The 24646-nt window shown below is 42.2% G+C and overlaps 1 protein-coding gene across 4 annotated transcripts in view; it reads left to right on the plus strand.

Moving 5' to 3' along the window:
• FAT3 (FAT atypical cadherin 3) overlaps nt 1-24646 on the plus strand; it is a 648833-nt gene that overhangs the window by 450312 nt on the left and 173875 nt on the right. For all 4 annotated transcript variants that reach the window (XM_077867437.1, XM_077867438.1, XM_077867439.1 and 1 more), the window contains exon 4: nt 14988-15049. In XM_077867437.1, the coding sequence (XP_077723563.1) occupies nt 14988-15049 (62 nt within the window). The remainder of the gene's footprint in view (nt 1-14987; nt 15050-24646) is intronic.

Consider the following 24646-nt stretch of genomic DNA (forward strand, 5'->3'; position numbering starts at 1 on the left):
GAGAATAATCAGAAAATGGTATCAGTTGTTAGCTACATCAGGAAGAAGCAGAGGGGAATGTTTAGAAATGTGTGATTACATGAGGAAGACAAAAAGAAATCATAAAGCAGTTCTAAGTGTTTTTGAGCAGGGGCATTACCTAGTCAGAGCTAAGCACTGTGGAATCTTACAAGGCGCTGCCCCTCTCTGTGCCTTAGTTTACCCATCTGCCAGTGGAAGTGGATGCCAGGGCAAGATAGCAAATGTTCTCACTTGCATCCACCCTTGAAGATGTGTTTGATAAGTTAGTCCCAGAGACGTGGCATTCAGCTGCGGTCTAAAACAAGGGTGACCAAGTTTCCTGTTTTTCCCAACACTGAGGATTTCTGTTACATGTAGAACTAGGATTTCAGTGCTACAACGGGACAAACTCTGGCAAACTGGGATGGTACTCACCATACAAAAGTGTTGTTCCCAAGAGGAAGTGAAGGGAGTGGTGAGGAAAGGCTCTAGTTCAGAGGTACCTGACTGGCATTCTCCTTGCATCCCCTTCTCTTTGTTAGGCTCAGGTCCTTGCTTATAATGCAGTGCTGGTGTCTGTATCGTGAGCCTTGCAGGAATGGAAGGAGACTCTTGCCATTGGCATCTGCAGTGCCGTCATATGACGCGTAGAAATGAAAACCACTGCCATGTTAATGAGAGAGCACCTTGCAGTGCTGAGTCCCTAGGGGTAAGATGTAAGTAATACAAAATTCAGAGTTGCCCCTAAGGCCTCTTGAAGTAACTTTGGGACAGCACTGTAGTCCTTCTTGCCTATTTGTGTACCCTGTCCCACCAGAATACGGTGGAAGGCCCTACTCCTCCTTGTCTACCTGACAGACTTCTCTTTCCAGCCCAGGAGACCCCATCTTTGGGAGGCTCTCCTTGTACTCCCAGGAGGAGTCCAAGCAGATCTCTCTGGGTTCTATGTTACCCTGTTGCATGATTCTACCTGAGTCTTTAATGGCTTGGCTATAGCTACAGACTCACTACCTGCTCCCCGTTACTCCCAGCTTCCTCTGAAGGCACTTACCTCGGTGCCAAGTCAACAGTGGGAATAGACTGTATGTGCTTCACGTCATATTAAAAACCCAGAGCCCAGAATGGCTGTTGAGACTGTGGAATGCATCTTGTACTCTCTCCTGTCCACTGCTCTGGCTCATTAATGCAAAGCCTTTCAACAATTTTTTTTCCACGGGAAAAATGAAACCCATTAATGTAATTTCAAACCTAGTCTCTCTACCTTGAGCCCCAGGTTTTCTAGTGTCAGAGCACCAATGTGATGCAAAAGAATTAAAATTGCAGCAAAATTAAATAACGTTGTGGAATGGATGCTAAACCAGGCACCAGTTCCATGACATGTAGCATCAAAATGTACAAGTACTAATTATCCACTAATTACAACCACAGTAGAATTGAGCTCATTTTCACTGAGAAAGAACTGACACAGTGCTGTGAATGGTTTAAAAATCTGCTCTCAGACTCTGTATGCCCAGCCATTTGTTCAGAAGATCCTGAATTTCTCAGAATGCCAACAAAGAAGATGACATTTTCTTTTGATCCGAGTGGCATGTTTATTTGACCAATGGGTTTTTAAGTGGGTCCCTCTTGTGTATCGGCCCATTACAAACTGTTAGCCCCAAAGAGGCAATGCTACACTGCTAAAAATGTAGAAGAAACATTTGCAAATGTGCTTCTGGCCCCTCTGCTGACTTCGTGGAAGGGCTTGGAGGTCAACTTTGGGATGACAAGAAAAGGAGGAGGGAAAGACAGAGGAACCTGAATATAAGTGCCCAGCATACCCACCAGCAGCTGCAGTTCCTAATTTTCAGTTAGTCAGGGTCAGCCGTGTCTTTCTCATCCCTGAAATAGGAAGAAAACTTCAACAAGCTTCTGCCACCGCTGCTAAGGGAACCAGTAAAGGAAATCCTAGCCAATACTTACAATATGCTAGTTAAGGGCACAAATTTAGGAGTCCCACAGAGCTGGCCAGTTGGTAATGCAGCTGTCAATAAATGATACGTATTTATGTTGACTTCCCTGGATACATATGGAATAAACAGGATCTAGAGATAGATTCTGTGGTGGTCTTTTTTTTTTTTTCATGAAGATTTTATTTATTTATTCATTAGAGACACAGAGAGGCAGAGACAGAGGCAGAGGGAGAAGAAGGCTCCCTGCAGGGAGCCTGATGTGGGACCCCATCCCAGGACCTGGGATCACGACTTGAGCCAAGGCAGACGCTCAACCACTGAGCCACCCAGACTTCCCTGTGATGGTCTTCAAGGCTGTCCCTGTTCCCCCCCAGCTACACCAACCCCCATCCCACAGAGCCAGTATTTTCTGTTCTGTGATTTTTCCCCCCAACCTTTGTCTTTACATGATTCTTTCTGAAAAAAGAAGCTAAAATTGTCACCTAAGTCACCCTTTTGATAAGACACAGCTGATGTACCCTCTTAGCACACTCCTTGCTAGATTACTGGTTGCATTTTGGAAGAATGAATTCATTAGATTCTTTTTTTTTAAGATTTTATATATTCATTCATGAGAGACACAGAGACAGAGACACAGGCAGAGGGAGGAGAAGAAGGCTCCAAGTAGGAGCCCAGTGTGGGACTCGATCCCCGATCCCAGGATCACATCCTGAGCCAAAGGCAGACGCTCAACCCTGAGCCACTCAGGCATCCCAATTCATCAGATTGTAGCTGGAAGTGTGTGTGCTCACTTTAGCAGCACATATTCTAGCCAGAAGTGTGATCCTACAAGGCCCTTTGACTTGTCCTGCATTTTGATATTGACTGCGGAGTGCCTTGTGGACCTAGAGAAGTCAGAGGATGGCTGTTCTGTGTACCTCCTGCTTTCTGTTTTTCACCCCTACATACACAATTTTAATGTTCTTTGGGGAGTGAAACATGGGCTGAGCCCTCTCTGACGGGCAGTTAGCAACCCTACTTATACATGACAAGTTCTTGGATAAATAACATAATTTAGTTAAACAAAAAAGTAAAGGCAAAAGAGAAATAAAATACATATTAGAAGGAGTCAAGAAAAACTCATTAGCATTGGCAAACTGCCATTTCCCCCCATTAACCTCAATTAACCACACGGACTGCAGACTCTGACATATGATACAAAAAAATATGGCTTTATGAACTTGTAACATTTTGTGTTAAAAACCCAAAATAATAATTATCACAGCACATAATTCCAATTTGAATTTATTTGGAAGCTTTTTCCAAAAGACATGGGAGCTTTTATAAGCTATAATATAAATGCTGAGTGATCGTTGCCATACATATGGACCATCACCTGCTTTGGGTGGCAGTATGTGTGTATGCACTCACATACGCTTTCATACACATTTTCAATAGTATAGTTTGTTCACCCAATAGACTAATATTGACCACCATCCATATGCCGGGCACTTTGCTAGGCATGGAAGATACAAAGATTAGCCTAGATTCCTATATTCTTTTAAATGAACATTAAATGAATAAAAATGTAGTTGCCGTGGGGAGTCACAGTCAATGGAAAGAGACAAACATGCAAACAACATGCAAAGCAATAAAGCTATAATGCAATTTTTTATAAAGTCCTCTATTAAAGACCGTAATGAATATACAACTCTTCACTGATTTGATACAGCAGTTTTTCCCAAGGAGTTCTAAAAGATTCTAACCCCTCCTTTATTTCCACTTACATTTATAAAGGGGGGGAAATATTGTGTTACTCCCAGTGAGGAAAGGGTGATTGCTCCCCCCATTACATCATTGCTGTGTTTCAGAGGAAGAAAGGGAGACACGCATTTTTAGAGACTTGCACAAAGTTGCTGCATTCATAAATGATTAAGCACAAATTTCAGCATTCTTGCAAGAGGTGGTACTTCTTCCCAAAGAAAGACCATGAAATTCCATTAATTCAGACGTTTGTGGAGGAGGATTTTACAGCAGTTGAAAATGCAGATTCTAGAATATTTCAGGAAACACACGTTTACTGCTTTCAAGTAAACACATAAGGTTAATGCAACTATTAAAGTGTTGCCAGACAAAAGACCTGGTTGGACGGACTCTAATGAATAGTTACATAGGCTATTTGCAATTAGAACATCAAAATGGAGGTTGTTAAAATTAAAGTGCTTTGCAAATGGTTTGTCTCAAGTACATTAAATATTCCCCTGGGACCTTTCCACCCTATTAATTTACCTAGGTAGTACAAAGGTAAACTTCAACCAGCCCCAGAACTATTACAAATTCTCAGATAGGTGGAATGAAAAATAATGAGGTTTTACAGTGTATATATAAATGTAGGACAAAAGGGAGGGATTGAATTATGTGGAAATTAACTGGAAAACGTGTGATATAAAAAGGGGGGAGGTTTGTCAGTCTTCTGATAACATTCAAAGCTCTCCATAACAAGCGATATTTTTCCCCAGATTTTTAAAAATTGAGTTTCAAAACATTGCTCCTACTCAAGACCTTGTATAGATCACACAGCAAAGATGATCTTAGAGAATGGCATGCCTACAAAGCACAAATGTGTTTTCGAGACTTTGCACATCCTCTGAGTAATTTGCACTTTCTCCAACCTTCTGATTTTATCTGTCACATGAAAACAGATGTAGAAACAAATTATTTGCAGTGAAATCGTTTCTAAGGGGAATGCAGTGGTGGTTTTCACACCTCTAGAGTGTGTAGGAATTAAAGAACTTCATGTTCATTTGAATAAGTAAAAGGAAACTTCCACTTTCACGGACTTGGTTATTAAATTTTCAGACATTGTCGAAGGTGACCCATCTGAAAACAATAAGGTGTCCCTCTTGAATGTAATTATAAATAGCATCCCCGTGCTGTTAGGACTTTTAATAAAAATAAAAGATAATGCTTTTTATAGATGGTACATCTATTTTTTAAAGAGCCCTGCTACTAAGTGCAAGGCACATGCCAAGCACTTCATCTGTACTGTTTGCTACCCAGAGCCTGTGATGGAGTTAGATCTATCCCCATTCCAGAGACCACAAAACTTAGATCAGAGAAGTTGTATAACTTGTACTTGGTCACACAGCTAAGAAATAAGGGAGCCAGGATTTAAAACCAGGTTTATCTTTCTCATTAATCTGTCTCATGCCAGCTACAGATTTGCTACTTTAACTTTTTCCATCTTCTCTGTTTGTTGGAATCTTATTCACCATCTAGGGCCCAGTACAAATTCAACATCCAATTTATTCCCTTAAATTTTCCAGTTGCACGAGTCAGCATTAATCTTTCCTTCGTTGGGGCACCTGGACTTGTCTAGGGTATATATTAGATCATACCATGTATCATTACTATGTGCATATGTATCTGTCTCCCTCACTGGATGCGGTGGGGACCAACATGAAGGCTTATTGTTGTATCCTCTTGTCTCTTACCAATGTGCCCTGTGTCCAGATATGCTTTTGTGGTGAAGAGATAGCATCACCACAGAGTGGGTGTTAACTCTGCTACCTGAGTGCCAGTGGAGCCAAGAGAGGCATAATGCAGTACAAGAAAGTTGCCAGAACTAAGAAGTCAGACTGTAGCTGAGATAAACTATTATATTAGGGGTAGATACAAGGCATATGTCCAATCTAAAAATCAGAATAAACCTGGCAACCATGGGGTGTAGTCCTTTGCTGGGTGGATTCAGAATAGAACTTTGTAGAACTCAGGGGCTCCTGGGTGGCTCAGTCAGTTAAGCATCTGTCTTCAGCTCAGGTCATGATCTCTGGGTCCTGGAATCAAGTCCTGCATGTGGCTCCCTGCTCAGCGGGGAATCTGCTTCTCCTTCTCCCTCCACCCTCCCCCACTCATGTGCACCTTCTGTCTCTCTCTCTGTCTCTCAAATAAATAAGTAAAATATTTTGTAAAAAGAACTTTGTAGAATTTAATGGAGAACACACAGGTGACTGTGTACCAGGGGCCCCATTTCATTGGCCTTTAAATTCTTTTGTATTTTAAAATGGAGTATTTTTCACTGTGGGAAAACTAGAACAATTTGAATAAGCCAAAAAAATCAATTACCTTAGCCCCATCACCCAGCAATAACATCTGTCTATATAGTGATTCCCACCCTTGGCTAAAGATTGGAATCACCTGGAGCTTTTTAGAAATCACTGTGTTCTGACCTCTGCCCATCCCAAGTAATTCAGAACTGGATGTGAGACCCTGGCAACAGCAGACGTTAATGCTTCTCTCGTGATTCCAAAGCACAGCCAATATGAAAACCAGCCATGGTCTAGAGCCAGGCTTCTCAAAACTCAGTGTCCATACAGATACCTGGGTCTGCGAGGAGCTTGCAGTTTTGTGCTTCCAAGTAGCTCTTAGGTAATCCCGATGCTGCCACTCCATGCCACACTTTGAACAGCAAATATATATAGTATCTTCTCAATAAAATGTAACAATGAGAGGATGAAGGATTTCTGATAAGTCTTTGCACAAGTTACTTAAACTGTCGGCATCAGTTTCCTTGTCTGTCAGGTGACAGGGAGAGTAGTAGACATTTTACAATTTTTGTGGCCTAAATGTTTAGACACACTTGAGGAGAAATATTAAGATAGGAAGGAAACACAATTAGACTTTTGAGCACATACGATACAACAGGCATGATTTTTGGAGCTCATTACTTGAGCTCCAAAATGGAATAACATTATTTGAGCATGTAATATTGAGCCAGGAATCAAACTAAGCATTTTAAATCAATTGTTTGATTTAATAAGCCTCATTTTACCAATAAGGAAGCTGATGTTTAGCGACGCTGAATGCCATGCAATTGCCTGGGGGCAGGGCTGAAAGCCAAAGCCAGACAGTCTAATGCCAAAGCCAGAGTGCTGGTTAGTGCACTGCTAATGAGTACACCATGATGCTTCCCAGACTAGGTCATCACTAAGACCCATCTATATAATGTAATTTAGATTTCCAGCCACTACTTCTTCCTTACTTTGATCATCTAATACTCAGAATTATGCAAAGAAAAATCTTGGCAGAAAGAGAAAGGGGGAGATGTGCACCATATTGCACATCTGAGCGCACACATCAGTGGTATGTTAATGGCACCTAAGATGGCATCATTTCATACAACATCCTTAATATTGGTTCACCATCTGTAGCTTAATTTCTCTGAAGAAATCCAATATGGCATTCAAGGTTTAGCTAACTCCCCTAGAGACTTCTTCAGGTGCATAAATCCTTCTTCATCTAGGCCAAACCGGAAGGCAGAGGGCTATGTGAGATTAGGAGGGAGAGCCATGAGAGTTGGTGATGAGGAAACTCAGGGAAGAACAGATGGGACTCGTAAGTATCCAGGTATTCTGGCAAAAGTAGACTCTTACACAGCATCTCTAGTTCTAAGCGTGTGTGTGTGTACATGTGTGCATGTGTGTATGTATGTGCATGCATATGTGGCTGTGTAGGTACAAACACATGGTATAGGAGAGAATTGTTCAGAGAAGAGTCCTTTGGAATATTCTCCACCATACATCTTCTTCATTATTCTTCCCTTGTTGACCACTATCTTATTCTTCACCTTGATGACAAGTTGCCTTGACCTAGATGCCCTAATCGATCTTGTCTGTAATGAGTGATACAGCAAGGGGGCAGGGCTTGCCTGAGCCTCAGAACTCTCCCTTTGGGCTGTGGGCAACTCCATCTGCCAACAGGGCCCGAAGTGAAGGTACAAGGGTGTGTGTCAGCATCGATACTTCCTGCACTAGCTGGCTTTCCCCCCTGTGCTACCTGTAGCAGCTACAGCATCCTGTATCCAAGGGGGAAGTGTTTCTGGGAGAAGAATCCTGCCTGTGATTTCCCCTATGCTCAGGCAGAATTGAGAAATGCCATCCACTGGCTTGCAAAGAAAGAAAATGAAACTTATCTGTTACAGAAAACCAACAGCTATGAACCATGTTTAACCCACAGGGTCTTCATACTTGGTTCAGGACTCATCCTTACTTACATAGTTTTAAAGCTTCTATTGGCATCTTAGAAGTTACTGTTTATAAAGAAAAGTTCGAGTTGCAAATGAAAGCTCCATCAGTGATTTCCCTGTCAGATTTTCTTAAGAAAATTTAACAGTAGCACTGTATACTCAATGAAGCAACTCCAAATCTTTACACCTCATCAAGCAGCTCTTACTTAAAAAGCTTGTCAGTGGAAGCCTATTTCCAGACCCTTTTTTTATTAACCTTTTTATGACTGATGCTTTAGCTCTTGTGTATTTTTTATTTTTGGTGGTTCTTTTCTTTTTAAGGAAATGTTGTTTAGGGAAGCCTGGGTGGCTCAGCCATTTAAGTGCCCAACTCTTGATTTCAGCTCAAATCATGATCTCAGGGTCATGAAACTGAGCCTCACATTGGACTCCGGGCTCAGCTGGAGTCTGCTTGAGAGCTCTCTTTTGCTCTCCCTCTACCTCTCCCCACCAATCTCTCTCTCTCTCTCTCAAATAAATAAACTTTTTTTAAAAAAAGAAACATCGTTTAGTCTAAGAACACATCTGGTTGTTTCTTTAAAACAAACTTAATAGATGTTTTCACTCCAACTTTAATTTTTCCTACAAAAATCTTTGCATTTGAATTTGCATTTTCACTGAAATTTGTACTTATTGTGTGTCCCTTTCATTCTCCAAATTCAGCGCACAGCTTATGTCCACATGTAAATACATAGGCAACATTGCAAGGCTTCCTGCTGGGCTTGAATTGAAAGGTGGAAACAGAAGTTCTAGAAGTTGGAATCTTAGGGAAGAGACAATAAACATGAGAATAACTGAGGGGTTTTTTTCACCTAAAAACACATGCTCATAGTTAACTGGTGTTTTTATGTTTTTATTTTTCCTCCTTTTGCGAGATACGTTTATGCTGAAGTGTTGATTTTGAGCAGCGAAGGAAAAACGTCAACAAAACAAAAAAGCAATCTACTAAATGAGAGAAGATATTTGCAAATTATATATACAATAAGGGGATAATATTCAAAATACATACAGGGGCAGCCCTGGTGGCTCAGCAGTTTAGTGCCGCCTTCAGTCCAGGGTGTGATCCCGGAGACCTGGGATCAAGTCCCACATTGGGTCCCTGCATGGAGCCTGCTTCTCCCTCTGCCTGTGTCTCTGCCTCTCTCTCTCTCTCTCTCTCTCTCTCTCTCTCTCTCTCTCTGTGTGTGTGTGTGTGTCTATGAATAAATAAATAAATAAATCTTAAAAAACAAAAACAAAAGAACAAAATACATACAGATTTTGCGGGTAAATATAAACCTCTTGTTCCTGCCTGGGTGACTCACTCACATCCGGATCAGCTGGGTTCAGGTCCATCAAGAAGAAAGTGGATTCAGAAAGAGATCAGAGAATGATCTCCTTTTAATGTTTTTGTATTACTATAGATGCCTTATACTGAAAAGAGACTTAGGACATTCCCAGGTAAGGAACCAGGAGCCTAGAGAAAATATGTGATTGCCTAGAATCTCATACCCAATAACTAAGAGGGCTGAGACTGGCACCTAGGCCTCCTGGCTCCCAGGCAGGTGGCTTTGTCACCACTGCACATACTCATCTGCTAGGGAGACAGTGAAGAGGCTTCCAAGTTAGTGTCCCTGGGAAGAATGGTGATTCAGTCGTTGGTGACCTTGGACAAGTTATTAAACTAAATTTGCTCCTATAAATGGAGTCAGAATAGTTCTTTTTTCTCATAACTGTGAGATTAAATGAGAGCATGTATGTGAACTATTTAGTACAGTGGCTAGCACATAGGACTGAACCAATGTGGGATACTATAATATGATCATTTGCTTACCTTTCTCTACAAATGAGATAGAAACCAGGATGTGGAAGACCATGGAAATAGACACGAAGCCCCTGTGTGTAGCATTAAAGATTTACAATTTTTAATCAGCAGCTAAAAAACTAAAAAGTAAAATAAAAGGCTATTGCTATTTGTCCTAAACACTTCCAACTTTAGCAGGAAAGAGAATTCCAAAAATTGGGAAACCTTGAAATTATTCAAAGAATGAAAGAGAGCATTCAGGTAACTTTAACTCCCATGGTTTGGGACCATAATGGCCACTCTGTATAAAACAGCATGGAGAGTTCTAGAAGGTTCATTCAAACAAGTTTTGCTTATAATGTGCTAGCTTCTACATTGAGTGTCAAGAACAGGAGGTGAATAAGATCTGCTTTTTACCCTTTTACTTGTGTCATATTAGGAACAATTCACTAGCAATCAGAGACATTTATTGGGTGCAGTGATGGTAGTATGTATGTTTAACAACTATGACAGGTACTATTCTAGATTCCTGAGGTCAACTAACGAACTATCCCAAATCTCTGCCTTCTTGAAACTATGGTCTAGAGGGGGATCCCAGCCTCAGATGGATTATACCAAACATGCTGGAAAAGTCAGAGAAGGCTTCACCGAGCAGCAATGTGTGAACTATATGGAAGGACAGTGAGAGGTCTAGCAGATAGCTGGGGGTAGGCGTGGAGAACTGAAGAGCAGAGGAAATGAAGATGAGAAAGACAGCCTAAGTACTAATTGTAGCTCACGGGGCTGATAATTCTAGTTGCATTTTTAATACTAAACTCAGCTTCCAACAGTCCTGGAAAATTACATGGAAGCGGCTAAGACCTGCATTGCTTCAAGTAGCACTTAAAGAAAATGTGAATGTCATGGCAGTTAGATTACACAGCTGCGACCCAGGACACCCACAGGGAGAAAGAGCTGGGGAACGATGTCATCTCACAAGTATGGCTTCTCTGACCATAACTACTTAGAACACTCTGAGTTCTCTTTGGAACAGGCAGTGACATTTTTGTGCTTGGGCTGTTTCTCAGAGAGATTGTGAGAGTCCTCTGTCTCCACAACAAAAAGTCAAAACTAGTTGTTTTTAAAATAATTGCATGGTTCCAGCCACATGGTCTCCCCCTCACTTTAGTGAGTATCATTCACTTAGGACTGGCATAGTTCTCCTCCTAAATTGGAGGTTTGCATATGTAATTATATCAAATGATGTGTTTGTTTATATCTCCAAACCACATTCAAAAGCTTGCCTAGGATTTATCTTTGAAATTCAATTTCATCATGTCAGTCCCCAATTTACTGTGCCCAGTGGGTCTACAGTTACATGTGTGATGTACATGCCTCTCTCCTGCAGAGATTACACAATGGGGTTGCCTTCCATGGTGATGAATCAGAAGAGCTGAGGAGAGAGAGAGAGTGCTCTGTTTTATCTTCTTCCCTCTTCTAAGGCCCAGGCACATTCAGCTACAACAGAGATGTTAAAAACGAAGATGCAGCATTGACCGCTTTGATGAATTCCTCTGGACTGTGAGGATAACTGAAAAACAGCGCTGCTAAGTACCAGAGCTCATCCAAGTGCATCTCTTTAGGAGAAGAGAGCTTTCGCCCCTTTCTTGGTCTTGTCCTTGATAACAAGGATTATTTCTTAGTACAAATAACTACCAGTTGTGGCTTTAACCCGCAAACATTCCGTTCATTATTTTTATGTCCCTGACTCCCCATGGACAAACCTGATTATGCTATTCATCCCAACCCCTCTTCATGCCTGATTCCTATGCTAACTTATCCATCCATTCATTCATTTATTTTTAAATGTCTGTCTTCTCCAAACATGAGGGCCTTGTTACACTCTAAAAGGCAGAGTTTGTGATCTCTCCCTGATTTTTAAACAGCTTTACTGACATGTAATTTATATGCAATGACATTCACCCATTTAAAGTATACAATTCAGTGGTTTTCAGAATACGTATGGAAATGTGCAACCATCACTACAATCTGTAATTCTAGAGCATTTTCATCACCCCAGAAGAAACCTTGTACCCACTAACAGCATTCCCTGTCCTCCACCTTACCTCATCTGATTTCCTGCCAATTTTCACTTTTGACTTAGATTTTTTTTTAATCTAAAATAAAGATAATGGAAACATAGAGAACTAAAACCTACAGAGGTTTTCCTGCCTTTCTTCCAGGAACAGAAACTGTTTGGCTTTCTCGCAGCTCTAGATTTGCTGTTGTGTATGCTTTAGGCTTTTCACGAAGGCTGTCTCTTTCTCTGTTGGCTGATAAATATGTGAAAAACACATCCTGGTGATGGTATGCAGATGATGCAGATGTCAGGGTAGCCACACTGCTCTCTCAGTTCCATGTAAGCATTGTGCAAATAAGTAACTTTCCTTAAAACAAAACAAAACAAAATCACCCTAAGAATGATCAGCAGAGGAAGCTGACTTCTTCTCTTTGCACAGCACATCACAATGGGCCATGGATGCATGACCCAGTGAGGAGGACCCGAAATGACACAAGTGTCCTCAGGGAAACAGAAGGCAGGGACTCCTGATCTTTTGTGCCTTGAAGAGCAGCAGGCAACCCGCAGAGTGAAGGCTGACAGTCCTTTCATCCATTTATAGCCTCCATATAACAAGTGTTTCTCATTCCTATCGTGTCCTCTAACAGAGGATGCCCCCCTGAAGAGGTGGTGAGGTTCATGAAAGCCCCCTTTCCCTTTCTGAGAAGACAGTTATTTCTCATTGGGAAAGTGCCTTCGTGACATGTGACCTTGTCGGATAGAATGGCTGAAAATGAAGCATCGGATTTGTGTGTTAGACGCCCACTGGTGAGACCACAACAACCCTTACTCAATACAAATCAGAGAGCTGTGCCCCCTTTATTCCTCCTTTATCACCTCAGCCACCAGTGCACTCACACCATCTCTATCTCCCCCTCATTCACCCCCTACCCTCTGTACACACTGATCCAGATGCTAAAGCAGCTGGAAGTGTTTCCTTCTTGGCTATGGCTGGACAGAAAAGTTAATGTCAATAAAAATTCATAGTGAGAGTCAATTAAGGGTAGTGAAATTGTGTAGAGCCTTCCTTAGAATTTTAGGGAGAACTGATTCAGGCATCATCCCAAGAGACTTGGATGCAGTAAATGAGGGATGAGTGGGGCACAGAATCTGAGTTTTTGAGATCCTGGGGAGTTCTGATGGGCAGCTAGAGAAGAGAAGTTACTGATTCTCCCACTTGAAACTCTTGATTATAATTTTTTTCTCCATAATCTCTGACAGTGGCTCATCTTTGTATCCCAAGAGTGCTTAGCTATGTGTCGTTCACATGGAAGAACTCAGTGAGTGGTTTCCAGGTAATACTAAAAGCATGCACCCCTGGTCCACCTAAAAATACTCTCCTGGCACACAAACAATACGTGCCTGAACAAACATATTCAAAGTCTGCTGTAAAAATGATGATTAGAATATATAATCTCTTCTACAGCAACGTTTGTCAATTGAGCATTAGTGAAGTTCCTATTCTTTGTTTTAGGCCAATGGCCAGGTGGGCAACAGGGCTTCAGAATGAAAAGGCAGATCCCTTCCAATGAAGGAACTCTGTCAACTTGTCTAGCAGTCTAGCAGGAAAATACAAACTTGTGAACAATGAATTATAGCATAGAGCAAAGAACAATACTGGTTGTGTTGGGACATACCAAATGAGCACCTAACCCTGGAAGACAGGTCACCTCTCTAACATCAGATCTAAATTTGAACCATCTACATGTGAAGCAGTGGGGTGTGGGGCATGTCCCAGCAAGAATCCATGGAGAGGAATATCATTTGTGCAGTGGGAACAAAGATTTCCCTCCCAGGGGAATGTGGACAGATGAGAGTGAATGGGAGTGGGGCCATTTAGTAAAGAGCCATATTACCCCCAGTAGGATTTTATTTTGAAGGCCATTTAACCTCCTATGGCCTCTTCTGGCTTTCTCCAAAATCCACTTCTTCCCACCCACCACATATATTAAAAACAAAACCTGGAGCTCATGAGTTCCTCAGCAGGTCTTGGTAAAATGCCTTTTCCATACTTCACATAAGCTCACTAGTATCGAGAGTGAGCTATTTGTGTGATTTTCTCTGCCCTTTTCTATCCAACAGCCCAGGTCTCAAAACCAGCCCAATCCATAGTCTCTTGTCTTCAGGGACAGTGTAGCATCAAGAAATGGAATATAAATTTGACCTCCTAATTGCCACTTGACAGCAACAATAATAATAAAACCTACAAAAGACAAACTGGTGCAAAAGCTGGGCAGCTGGGGATCCCTGGGTGGCTCAGCAGTTTAGCACCTGCCTTCAGCCCAGGGCATGATCCTGGAGTCTCGGGATCAAGTCCCACATTGGGCTCCCTGTGTGGAGCCTGCTTCTTTCTCTCTCTCTATCTCTATCTCTATCTCTATCTCTCTATCTCTCTCTCTCAAATAAATAAAATCTTAAAAAAATAATAAGCTGAGCAGCCTTGAAGGTTGTGTCTTCTCATTGTCTTTGTCTTTATACTCAAAGGGGTGATTCATTTATGGAAAACACCATTCGAAGGACAGATACAGAGATATTTCCCATGTGGAACTTATTTTGTGTAAAGATGTAAACCCATAAAACAAAATGATAAAGTCACAATGTGAAGTCTTCGGTATATAAGTTACTAAGTTTGAAATAATTATGCAGACGAGTAGCTATTACAGAAGTAACCTTCTTTGTCAAGGCTAACAAAAAATTATAGCAGCATTAAAAAGTTAAATAAGAAAGTGCTGTTTCATAGCCTGATTCTGATCGGCACCAACAACCTGAAATCCTCAATGGAGTTCTCACTGTAGCATTTCAGTCACATGCAAATGAATCATTGAAAGTCCTTATTACCAGGAAAACAATGGTCCTTTAGTGAATTTTCACATCCCCAAAGTGATCATAGCACCTCACAGAGGTAAGCAGAACTGGAACAAATTTTTCAGGTTTTCTTTGTGAATTTGGTCTTAAGAATGATTCAAGACCATCTTGATTGTCACTGGGAATCGGAGAGTTACTGTTACTGTTCCCTATCATTTCTGCTCTTCCTTTAACTGGATTTGCTTCCGTGCTCAGTAAGCTACTTGCCCAGATATTCAAAAGTCAACTATTCTCATTTCTACGCAGGTTTGATCACAACAACTTCAAGGAAATTGGATCGAGAACAGCAGGCAGAACATTTTCTAGAGGTAAGTGCGCAGAGGGAACTGGCACTCATTAAAGCTGATTTCACTGAACTCCTTTCACCTTCAGCATAAAATGGGACTTATATGTCTTCGAACAGTGGATTCCAAAATGAAGATATCTCTCTGGGGCTGATTGGTTCTGAATGTAGAGACTTCTGGCGCATTCCTCCCAACACACTCCAGTGTGCCGACCAGAGGTAGCAGAGCCGCCTTTGCCTCCCTCTGAAAACAAGCAAGGTGCTTCAATATCCCTGCCTGGACTTCAGGCCCCTTTGTCAATCATCAGAAAAGAAAGTTCAGGAGCAGAGCCCTGTGAACCTCCAGGGCCTCCGATGTGAAGAGAGAAAAAGCAAAAGTGCTGTGATCAGAGCAAAGTACATCATTTGTGAAGACGTGTGTTGCCTTGCTTCTCATTTCTTTTCTGAGGAGAGGGTTGAGGAAGAGAAGCCTGCTAGTTGATTCACTGCCTGAGAGGACTGTTTCTGAAACCATAAAATGTACTCCTATAATTCATTAAGACAGAAACAGCAGCAACATAAACTGTAAGAGTGTTATTTCTGGAGGAAAAAAAAACACCATAAGGCAAGAGATGAAAAAATAGATATGAAAGAGCTTCATGGAACATTCTTTCTATACATAACCAGTATCTTTATTGGGAAGCTTGAAGTCTGGGTAGTATGTATGGCACCGTGATTTAAGTGTGACAGTCTGATACAGAACAGATGACAATGGAAGTTAGGGCTTTGTTAAGGTTTTATCACACATCCACTCTTCTAAAATGGCCTGTTAGTCCCTAAGAATCACTTACTGGAATCCACAGGTCCTCCACACACACACTCACACTTCGAATCTCTCCTGGTATTTCCCTTTGAATCAGTTCACAACGATTTATTTAACAAGTACAGGACTAGGAAATGGTGCCTATAGATCCTGGAGTCACCCTGCCATGATTGGCTTGAATGGATAAAAGCTGTTTAATTTCTCTGGGCCTCAGTTTCCCCTACTGTGAAATGTGGCAAATAATTACTACTCCATATACCTCAAAGGATTGCTATTAAGATCGATCCTTGTATTTTATATCAAAGTACTTTTAAAACTCTTAAAGCATTATATGTAATAAAAGATTATTATTATTATCATGCAGCACTGTGATAACCCTTTTAAAACATTGCTATCATCTCATAAAGATGAAAGACTCCAGGCTGCCAAAAAATAATTATTATAATTCTTTTTTCAAAATCATACTATTGGGCTGCAGTTTGTATCTGGTCCAGAATTAGAGTACATTTGCCAGAATAATAACACCTTATATTATATTTATGTGCTCCTTTTCTTTGCAACAGAGTCCAGGACTCCCAGGGAGGTGGTGTTCTCAGATGGTTGAACCCGCTACCTGCCAGCAGGGAAAAAGGAGGGTGTCTCATTAGCTGGGGAATCTGCCTGAAATCACTTACTGCCATGTCTCTGGAAAGGGTGGTGTTTTCAAGGGGAGGTGGCGGGGGTTTGATGCAGAATATGACTATAGGGAAGCATGTTTTCCAGGCATTTGAATTTGCTTCCCAGAAGAATCCTTAACAGTTTTGCATCCCTTACAGACTTGTATAAATACTGACCGAATACTTTTATCCTTTAGAGTAACACAGATGGATCTGGAACAGCATTTCTCAGTACCTGGTATTAATCTGCCTAGGGAAGTAGTAGAGCACAGCTGCTAGCAACCTCTTAGAGTTGTGGGGAGAAATATGTGTATGACATCCTGTCTGGTACTTGGCACTAAGCAAGTGCTCAGTAAAGTGTAGCTGCTGTGGTTTTAATTATAATTGTATAGTGTCATAATACCTAAGCCTCCTAAACATTCGACTTGATCTCCACATTCCAGAGAGAGAAGCTCCAAACTGACGTGCAGAAAGGAGCCCCAGACAGCAGCCACCTGACTGGGCCTGAATCCCAGGTTCTGCCCTGTGTGCTCAAGATACAGTATAAACAGGAAGTGACAGGGGTCACATAGTAAATGAATAAAGGATATAAGTTCAGATACCAGCTCTCTGAGGCTACTCAAATAAGTTTCCCTTTTAAGTGCCCAAAAATGGGGGTGGTAGGCAACATCCTATAGACTGGTCAGGAAGGCATCTTTGAGTAGGTGACATTTGGTGACATGAAGTCAAGATTCTGCTCAAGGCTAGTGTGATTACTCAGGCCAGGGTGATGAAGGGTTGAAAGGTCGAAGTGGGTAAAGGTGATAGGAAATGAAGTTGCAGAAGGCAAACAGGGCCATAATGACAGTGACACATTTTTTCATGAGTGCTGTGGAAAGCCATTAAGCCAGGGTGACATGACATGCTTCCCAGTGTAAGCCACTCAGCTGAGCAGAAGTGGCTGAGGCAGGGCACAGGAAGTGGGGAGACTCCAGGGGGCTTTTAGAGGCATCCACGTGAGACATGATGATGGGTTTGGACAAAGGTTGTTAAAAAATAAATAAATAACTAGAGAAGACACTTAAGGTTATAGAAACAAACTTCATGAAGCTGACTGTCTCCACTCAGTAGCTGCAAAATGGGGTGGAAGGCAGGAAGTTTTCACAGGGTGGAGAGTAAAGAGCAAAGAGGAGAAAAATTTAAAATTATCTTGCCTGGCTGGGGCTGCGTAGCCAGCCTTGTGAGAAATGACAGAGAAGTAAGTAAAGAGCCCAGAGTCGGCTTTGGCATTTGGGGATTGACCAGATAGCCTTCAGTTCTGGTCACATAGAGCATTTACAGAAACACAAAAGCGATCCAAGTTTTGGTTTTCTGACTTAGCACCTCGGACAGCAGTGATCTCATCTTGGGCCTGAAACTTCTTTCAACCAGGGTGAAAGCAGTGGGTCAAAGAGAATGGTCTCATACAAGCCCCATATGATTCTGGCTGACAGGCAGCATGCTGACTTTTCTGAGGTTCCAGAGTGGAGATTTTAAATACCAAGGGTCAGCAGAACTGTACCGACTCACCCTCAAGTGCCCAGCCTTGCTCTGCCCATCTCCCAGGATCCCCATGATTTGGACTCTCTTTTAGTCGCCCTTTGGCTGAGTTTTCAGGCACCAGTTTATCTCAATCTCCCTTTCTCTCCATCTCCCTTTTTCTCTCTCGCTCTCACTTTCTACATTGTACAGTCCTTCGTCACACTATTCTTTTCTACAAAATTTCTCTGTGACAGTTTTAATGACATTCATTTCTTTTCTTCTTAATGGCTCATGGGAAGGATAGTGCTTTAACTCAGTCCTCCAAAAACTGAGTAAAATAGTATCACTCAGAGTACAGAAGAGAGAGCTCTGCTGTACACAGATTTTTGTAACTGCTGATACATTGTGTGAGTTTTAAGTGGGGGTGTTGGTAATTAACCTCCTGGAGAGCCTTTAATTGCCAAGATAACCCTATGCTCCTCTTAAACTCATATTAACCTTCTGACTCTATTTCATATCTCTCCTTCCCAATAAACAAAATTGACTCTTCTTGAAAGGACCCATTTAGAGGCTGACCTGGCAGGTACACTTCCGAATTGGAAACCAGGAAGGAGACCATTAATGATGTGTTTCTAGTTTGCTCTCCTCATGATAGAAGGCACTGTAATTGTATACTGCTGGTACTCTGTACAGTGAATTAAGATACTTAGCTTGACCATGTAAGGGATATAAGGGTTTTCAGTCTGTAAGCGTTCACCTTCCATCTCTAACTGTAAGAGAACAGTTGTCATTATCAGAATCTAAGGGATTTGCTGAAGAAAGAAGAGCAGCAAAAAACTGTGGAAAGAGTCACAAGGACAATGTATTCTTCTTTGGTCAATTCTAAGTGCTAACTCTGGCCTAATTTGAAGTTTGTTATGTGTAAACATTGGAGTGGTCCTCTTTTCGGTTACCATAAAATGCAAAAACATGGGCTTTTTAGCTACTTCCTCAAAGTTATATACATTCCTTGATAGCTTTTTACGATCGTAGCAGAGGTAAAAGCCTAATTCCGGCAAACAGACGCAGGACGTTGATAACAGACACATAAACTAAATAGCAAATTAATGCTTTAGCTTAGCGGTTATGACTTTAGCCTTGATGACCTCACTATCAGAGTAAGACTCCTGTGAAAAGAGAATAAATGCACTAATTCTTTCTAACGTTATAATCACTTGTATCGATTGTTTTCTCACCTGCTGGATCTAAATGTCTCATGGGCCTGAAGCTTGATTTACCCAGACAGTGACTAGAAGCCGCATAGGAAAGCTGGGATGTTACATTCAGGCAGGCCTGAGATTGTATTTCGGGGTTGCCCACAAGGCTTAGATCTGTTTCCCACGTGTGCAAGGTGAGGAATAACAATCCCTGACACAGGCTTGGTGTGAAGAGTTATGAGATGACAGGTGAATAGTCCTCGGGACACTGTCAGACAGCAAGTGTTCCGTGAATGCTGGCAGCCTTCGTCGGTTCTCTGTGTCACACTTCTCTCTGTATTCAGTGTCTACTCTAGTACCTGGTAAACAGGGGGCACTCAATAAGTGTCCCATGAATGAATGACTACTCTAAGAGGCCTTTTTCCCCCCAAGATGAAATGATGGATGGCGGTTGAGCACACCATGAAATGCTTGGGCATGGAGACCAAAACAGTGGGACACACTGCCTCTTTCCATCTGCCTTGCCAAGTTAACAGTGATCCCCCTTTTCCTTATCCATAAAACAGGGGTCATTGATCCCTGCCTCATTGATGAACTGTGCAGAAGGCCAGGCACACATAGACACCCCTCAACCCTTGTCTATCCCTCCCTCTTTTCCATCCCCTCCGTTCCCCACTTGTCTGCAACAAACACTTTGTCAGTTCCCTCTTTCTGAGTCCTGGCCCTTGTATTTTGAATAGCTTATAGCAGTTCAGTTATTCTCAAAAGATATATCCACTTAAATAATCCTGTAGTTCCAGCTTAATTATGTGTGAATCTTTATATTGTGTGCTGAAAGAGTATTATTTGCCTCCCTTTTGATTTTGAAATGCTTCTCTGTTCGGGGCTGGATGGTTCTGATAAAAGTCTTCCAAAGAGAACAGAGAGCGTTATTTTATTTGCAAATCAAAAAAAAAAAAAAAAAGATGACAAGGCCCAGTAACCAGCATAAAGATAGAGGATAGGAAAATATGTGTGTGTGTGTGTGTGTGTGTGTGTGTGTGTAATTTGAAGTATCCTAGAGAACGTGGCGAGAATTTAGAGCGCAGTTGGTATAAATAACAAAATACATTACAGAGGGATACACTGGATCTACAGGAATTTAAATTACTTACTCCCTGTCCCTTTAGCATATCATCCATTGTCCTCCATAAGGTATACCTCATGTGACAATTTTTTCTTCCTGTTTGAAATTCTCATCCCTTTTTATAGTCTTATTTTCTAAGAAAAAAAAATACTGTTCTTCGGTAAGTTTTTGTAACATTTCCTCTTGCCTTAGGATGCAAATTGATTTCTTCAGTTGAGTGCACATCTTTAGTAGTTTCTTCCTTTGGTAAGCCTCTGCTCTTGAAATGATGGTAATTTCTGGTGGTGAAGAATTGCAGGCCTATTTCAACCTATTAAGCAGTCTGTAGTTTGATGATTTAACTACAAGAGAAGTGGAAGTTTTTCTCATTAGGTTCTTCTCTCTGACACCTTTAAGAAACTTTGCAGAAAGTACCAAAAGGCCTTCAAAAAAGATGGTAGATCCATGCCCCAAAACAGCACTTGCAGCAGACACTGGCCTTAGATGAAGAGTGGGTCCTCACTTCTGTTTCTTCCTGTGTTGTACCAACTTTGACAAAGTTAATAGAAATTCACTATTATTTTTCTTCCCGTCTTAAACACTTTATAGCATGCTGATTCTGGCCTGGCATTGGGCGAGGCGCCAAGCTTCTGTTACCGGAGCTAGTGTGTTTTGTCCACTGAACATTTTTTTTCTCCACCCTTCAGAATGAGGTCATTGGAGTCTAACCTGCTGTTTATTTGTGAGCTATTATAGTTAGCTGCTGTCTTGTTATCAAGGGGCTGTTTTTCATTCATATCATCCAGACGCTTCTCCTGCATTATACAGATGTAGAAACTGAGACTTAGAAGAGATAAGAGAGATCCAAGGTCACACAATCACTTCACAGTCATGTCCAGTATCCGTCTTCCTCTCCTCATAGGATGGGATGGTCCTACACATCCAGTAGCACATTGAAATATGGCCAATGTAATCATCTTTTCCCACTCTTGTTTCACAGCAGATGTACCCCGGTGTCAGATCAGCCCACCCTCAAGCATCAGCATATTTGTGTATGAAGAGAGGAAGTTTTCTTTTAGAATCCATCATTGGTTATCCATTTACTACTCCCTCAGCTTCTCTTCAGTGCCCACTCCTCTGGACAGGGGCTTGCCCCGCTCAGCACTGACTGCCCCATGCTCCAGGACAGAGTCCATCTGAGAGGATGCTGTGTCCTCATTGGGTGCACCAGCTTGAACACCAGCAGGAAAAAAGACCAGGTGTTACAGGCTGCATCGCATGTGTTGAAAGTCATATGTTAAAGTCCTAAACCCCAGGACTGCAGGATGTGACTGTAGTTGGAATCTTTAAAAAGGTAATTAATTTAGGGATGCCTGGGTGGCTCAGTGGTTGAGCATCTGCCTTCGGCCCAGGTTGTGATTCCTGGGTCCTGGGATTGAGTCCCACATTGGGCTCCCTACAGGGAGCCTGCTTCTCCTTCTGTCTATGTCTCTGCCTCTCTTTCTGTGTCTCTCATAAATAAATAAATAAATAAATAAATAAATAAATAGCAACTTAAAAAAAAAAAAGAGGTAATTAATTTAAAGTGAGGCCATTAGGGTGGGCCCTAAGCCAGTGGGACTAGTGTCCTTGTAAGAGAAGGAAATTTGGATGCAGACCCATTCAGAGGGAAAATCATGTGAAGACACAGAAAGAAGACAAGCTAAGGAGAGAGGCCTCATAAGAAACCAACCCTGTCAACACCTTGACCTCAGATTTCTAGTTTCCAGAATTGTGAGAAAATAAATTTCCGTTGTGTAAGCCATCCAGCCTGTTGTCGTTTGTTATGGCCTCCTAAGCATATTGCTGCAGTAGGCAGACTTCATTCACTGGCCCACCCCTGCCCCTTTCTCCTCATACCGCCACCTCACAAGGCTGTATAAACACATCCAACTTTATTTACTGAGAGATGGGGCACTACAAATACAGTAGAGCAGGAAAAAAAGCCTCCACCTAAATATGGTTATTTCCATGTTCCACACTCCATAACTACAAGTAAGAAGTCTCCCCAAGTTAAAAGTCTTCACAGAAGGCTTTCTCATGGTGGACACTGATTTTTAACTGCTTCCCACGCCCCCCTCAAGTGCCTACTTTCCCGAGGGCCTGCTGCCTCCACTCTCTACAGTGAGGATTTTCCAACCCATCTTTCCCAGAAATCCTGTCCCTTGGCTCAGGAACAAGCCTTTCCCTTTAGATTTTTCTAAATCAGTGTCATTCTCATGTTTCAGATAATGCCCCAAGAGGGCATAAGCAGGTCAGTCAGGGGTGGCTTTTGGCACTCCAACTTCAGTTTTTTTTTTTTTTTTAATTTATTTATGATAGTCACAGAGAGAGAGAGAGGCAGAGACACAGGCAGAGGGAGAAGCAGGCTCCATGCACCGGGAGCCTGACATGGGATTCGATCCCGGGTCTCCAGGATCGCGCCCTGGGCCAAAGGCAGGCGCCAAACCGCTGCGCCACCCAGGGATCCCCCAACTTCAGTTTATTAAGGAGTATTGGTGGTGCTGGTGATCGAGGTGATCATGATGGTAGTGGTGGTAATTGTAATGGTGGCGGTAGTGGTGTGTATGCATGAGTACTTGTGTGTGGGAACATGTGCATATGAGGTAGGAGCAAGAATCCCATTCTAGGTCCTGCAGGACAGTCCAGGTTGGTGTGAGCTCTTTTTTTTTTTTTTTTTCAATTTTTTTTTCTTCATGAGAAACACAGAGAGAGAGACAGAGACATAGGCAGAGGGAGAAGCAGATTCCCTGCAGGGAGCCGACTCAGGACTTGATCCCAGGACCCTGGGATCACGACCTGAGCCAAAGACAGATGTTCAACCATTGAGCCACCAGGGGGCCCTGATGTGAGCTCTTGAGAATGATCTTTTGTGAGCTCTTTCCAGCAGTGTGAATTGCATATATACCACTTTTATCCTCCCAATTGACCAATCAGTAAATATTGAATCAGACACGCACAAATTTTTCAAAGCAAATATTAATTCTCAGGGATAGGTTGCTCAAAACAGAAATTGCAAGATAGCCTCAGGGCTGGTAACTCAGAGGAACAGCGTGGATATTCGGTGTGGAAAGGGGAAATATGGCAGGTCTCACTCTCACCTGTCCCTTCCAAAGAGGCTCAGCCAGTAGCAAATGTGGCAGTAGGTGGACCCAGTTTCATCAGAAAGTCTTTATTTTTTTCAAAAAAAAACCCAAAATCAGATTTATATGTCAAATCTCCCTATACTAAAGTTGACACCTCCACTTTTAAAAATAAATTGATAAGCCAATGAGCTCCTGTTTTACAACGTTTGATATGAGGGAAGATTTTGTTTCTTACTGCCTCATAATTTGTAATCCTCTCACATATATTGTAAAATGCATTTTGTTTCTCATCATCTTTGTCCCACATTTTTTTTTTCACATTGTGCCCTTTTGAACCTGTAGAAATACAAGAAATGAGCCCAGGGCTGTGTCTGGAAGAGACTCCATTGAGGTTGGAAATGACAGCATGTGAGGACTTGGTTGGGCTCTCAGCTGAGAGCCACCTTCCCGCCACCCTGTCTCCATCCAAACCAAAGAAGGGAAGTGTTGCTTTGGCTCCTTGGATTACATAGAGTCTCGAGGGCGTCATGCCTGCTTTGTTTGCCCCTGGCAGTTTTTTACTTCCTAGCTTGGCTTGTCCCTGGTTAGCCTCCCAGTTAATAATCTGCAGTTACTTAAATACGCTGGGAGAGTTGTCTGGAATGAATTCTTGGTTCTATAAATAGCCACCTCTAATTTATTTGTTTGTGAAAGATTGTGTTTGTTTTCTTCCTCCTTAAATCTGAACACTAATTAGTAGAGCAACAGTAAATGAAACCTGTTCCCTTGGACCTGGAAAGGTCCTTCCATCCAGTGACCCTGCCTGGAAATGGAAATGAGCAGGCTTTTGCTGTCTGTTTGCTGGTGGTGCTGGCGGGCAGATCACTGCTCCAGGCAGGTCACAGCTTGTTGAGCTGGGCACACAGGCTGCAGGGAGCTGAGGCTCTGCTTTTGTTTTCACTTGTGAATGGTTCCTTGCACATGGTGCTATGCTGCTGCTTCCTTCCTGAGCAAGCGCTGATTGGGTCTTGGGGGAGGAGGGGCAAGGGGTTGAGGAGAAGGTCTCACCCCACAGATCTGGTGTCACATCCATGGCTTATCCCTTCTCAAAGAAGAGGTCCAGATTCCTTGCCAGGCTCTGAAAATCATGAGGACTCCCCACTGTGAGTCACACATCCCAGGAGCCTAGGCTGACTCCCCCCATCCCCCGCCTAGTGCAGTGATGATAAATTGACCCTCTGCCTTGGGCTTCTGAAGCT

This window comes from Canis aureus, chromosome 23 (genome assembly GCF_053574225.1).
Source record: "Canis aureus isolate CA01 chromosome 23, VMU_Caureus_v.1.0, whole genome shotgun sequence".
Taxonomy (NCBI): domain Eukaryota; kingdom Metazoa; phylum Chordata; class Mammalia; order Carnivora; family Canidae; genus Canis; species Canis aureus.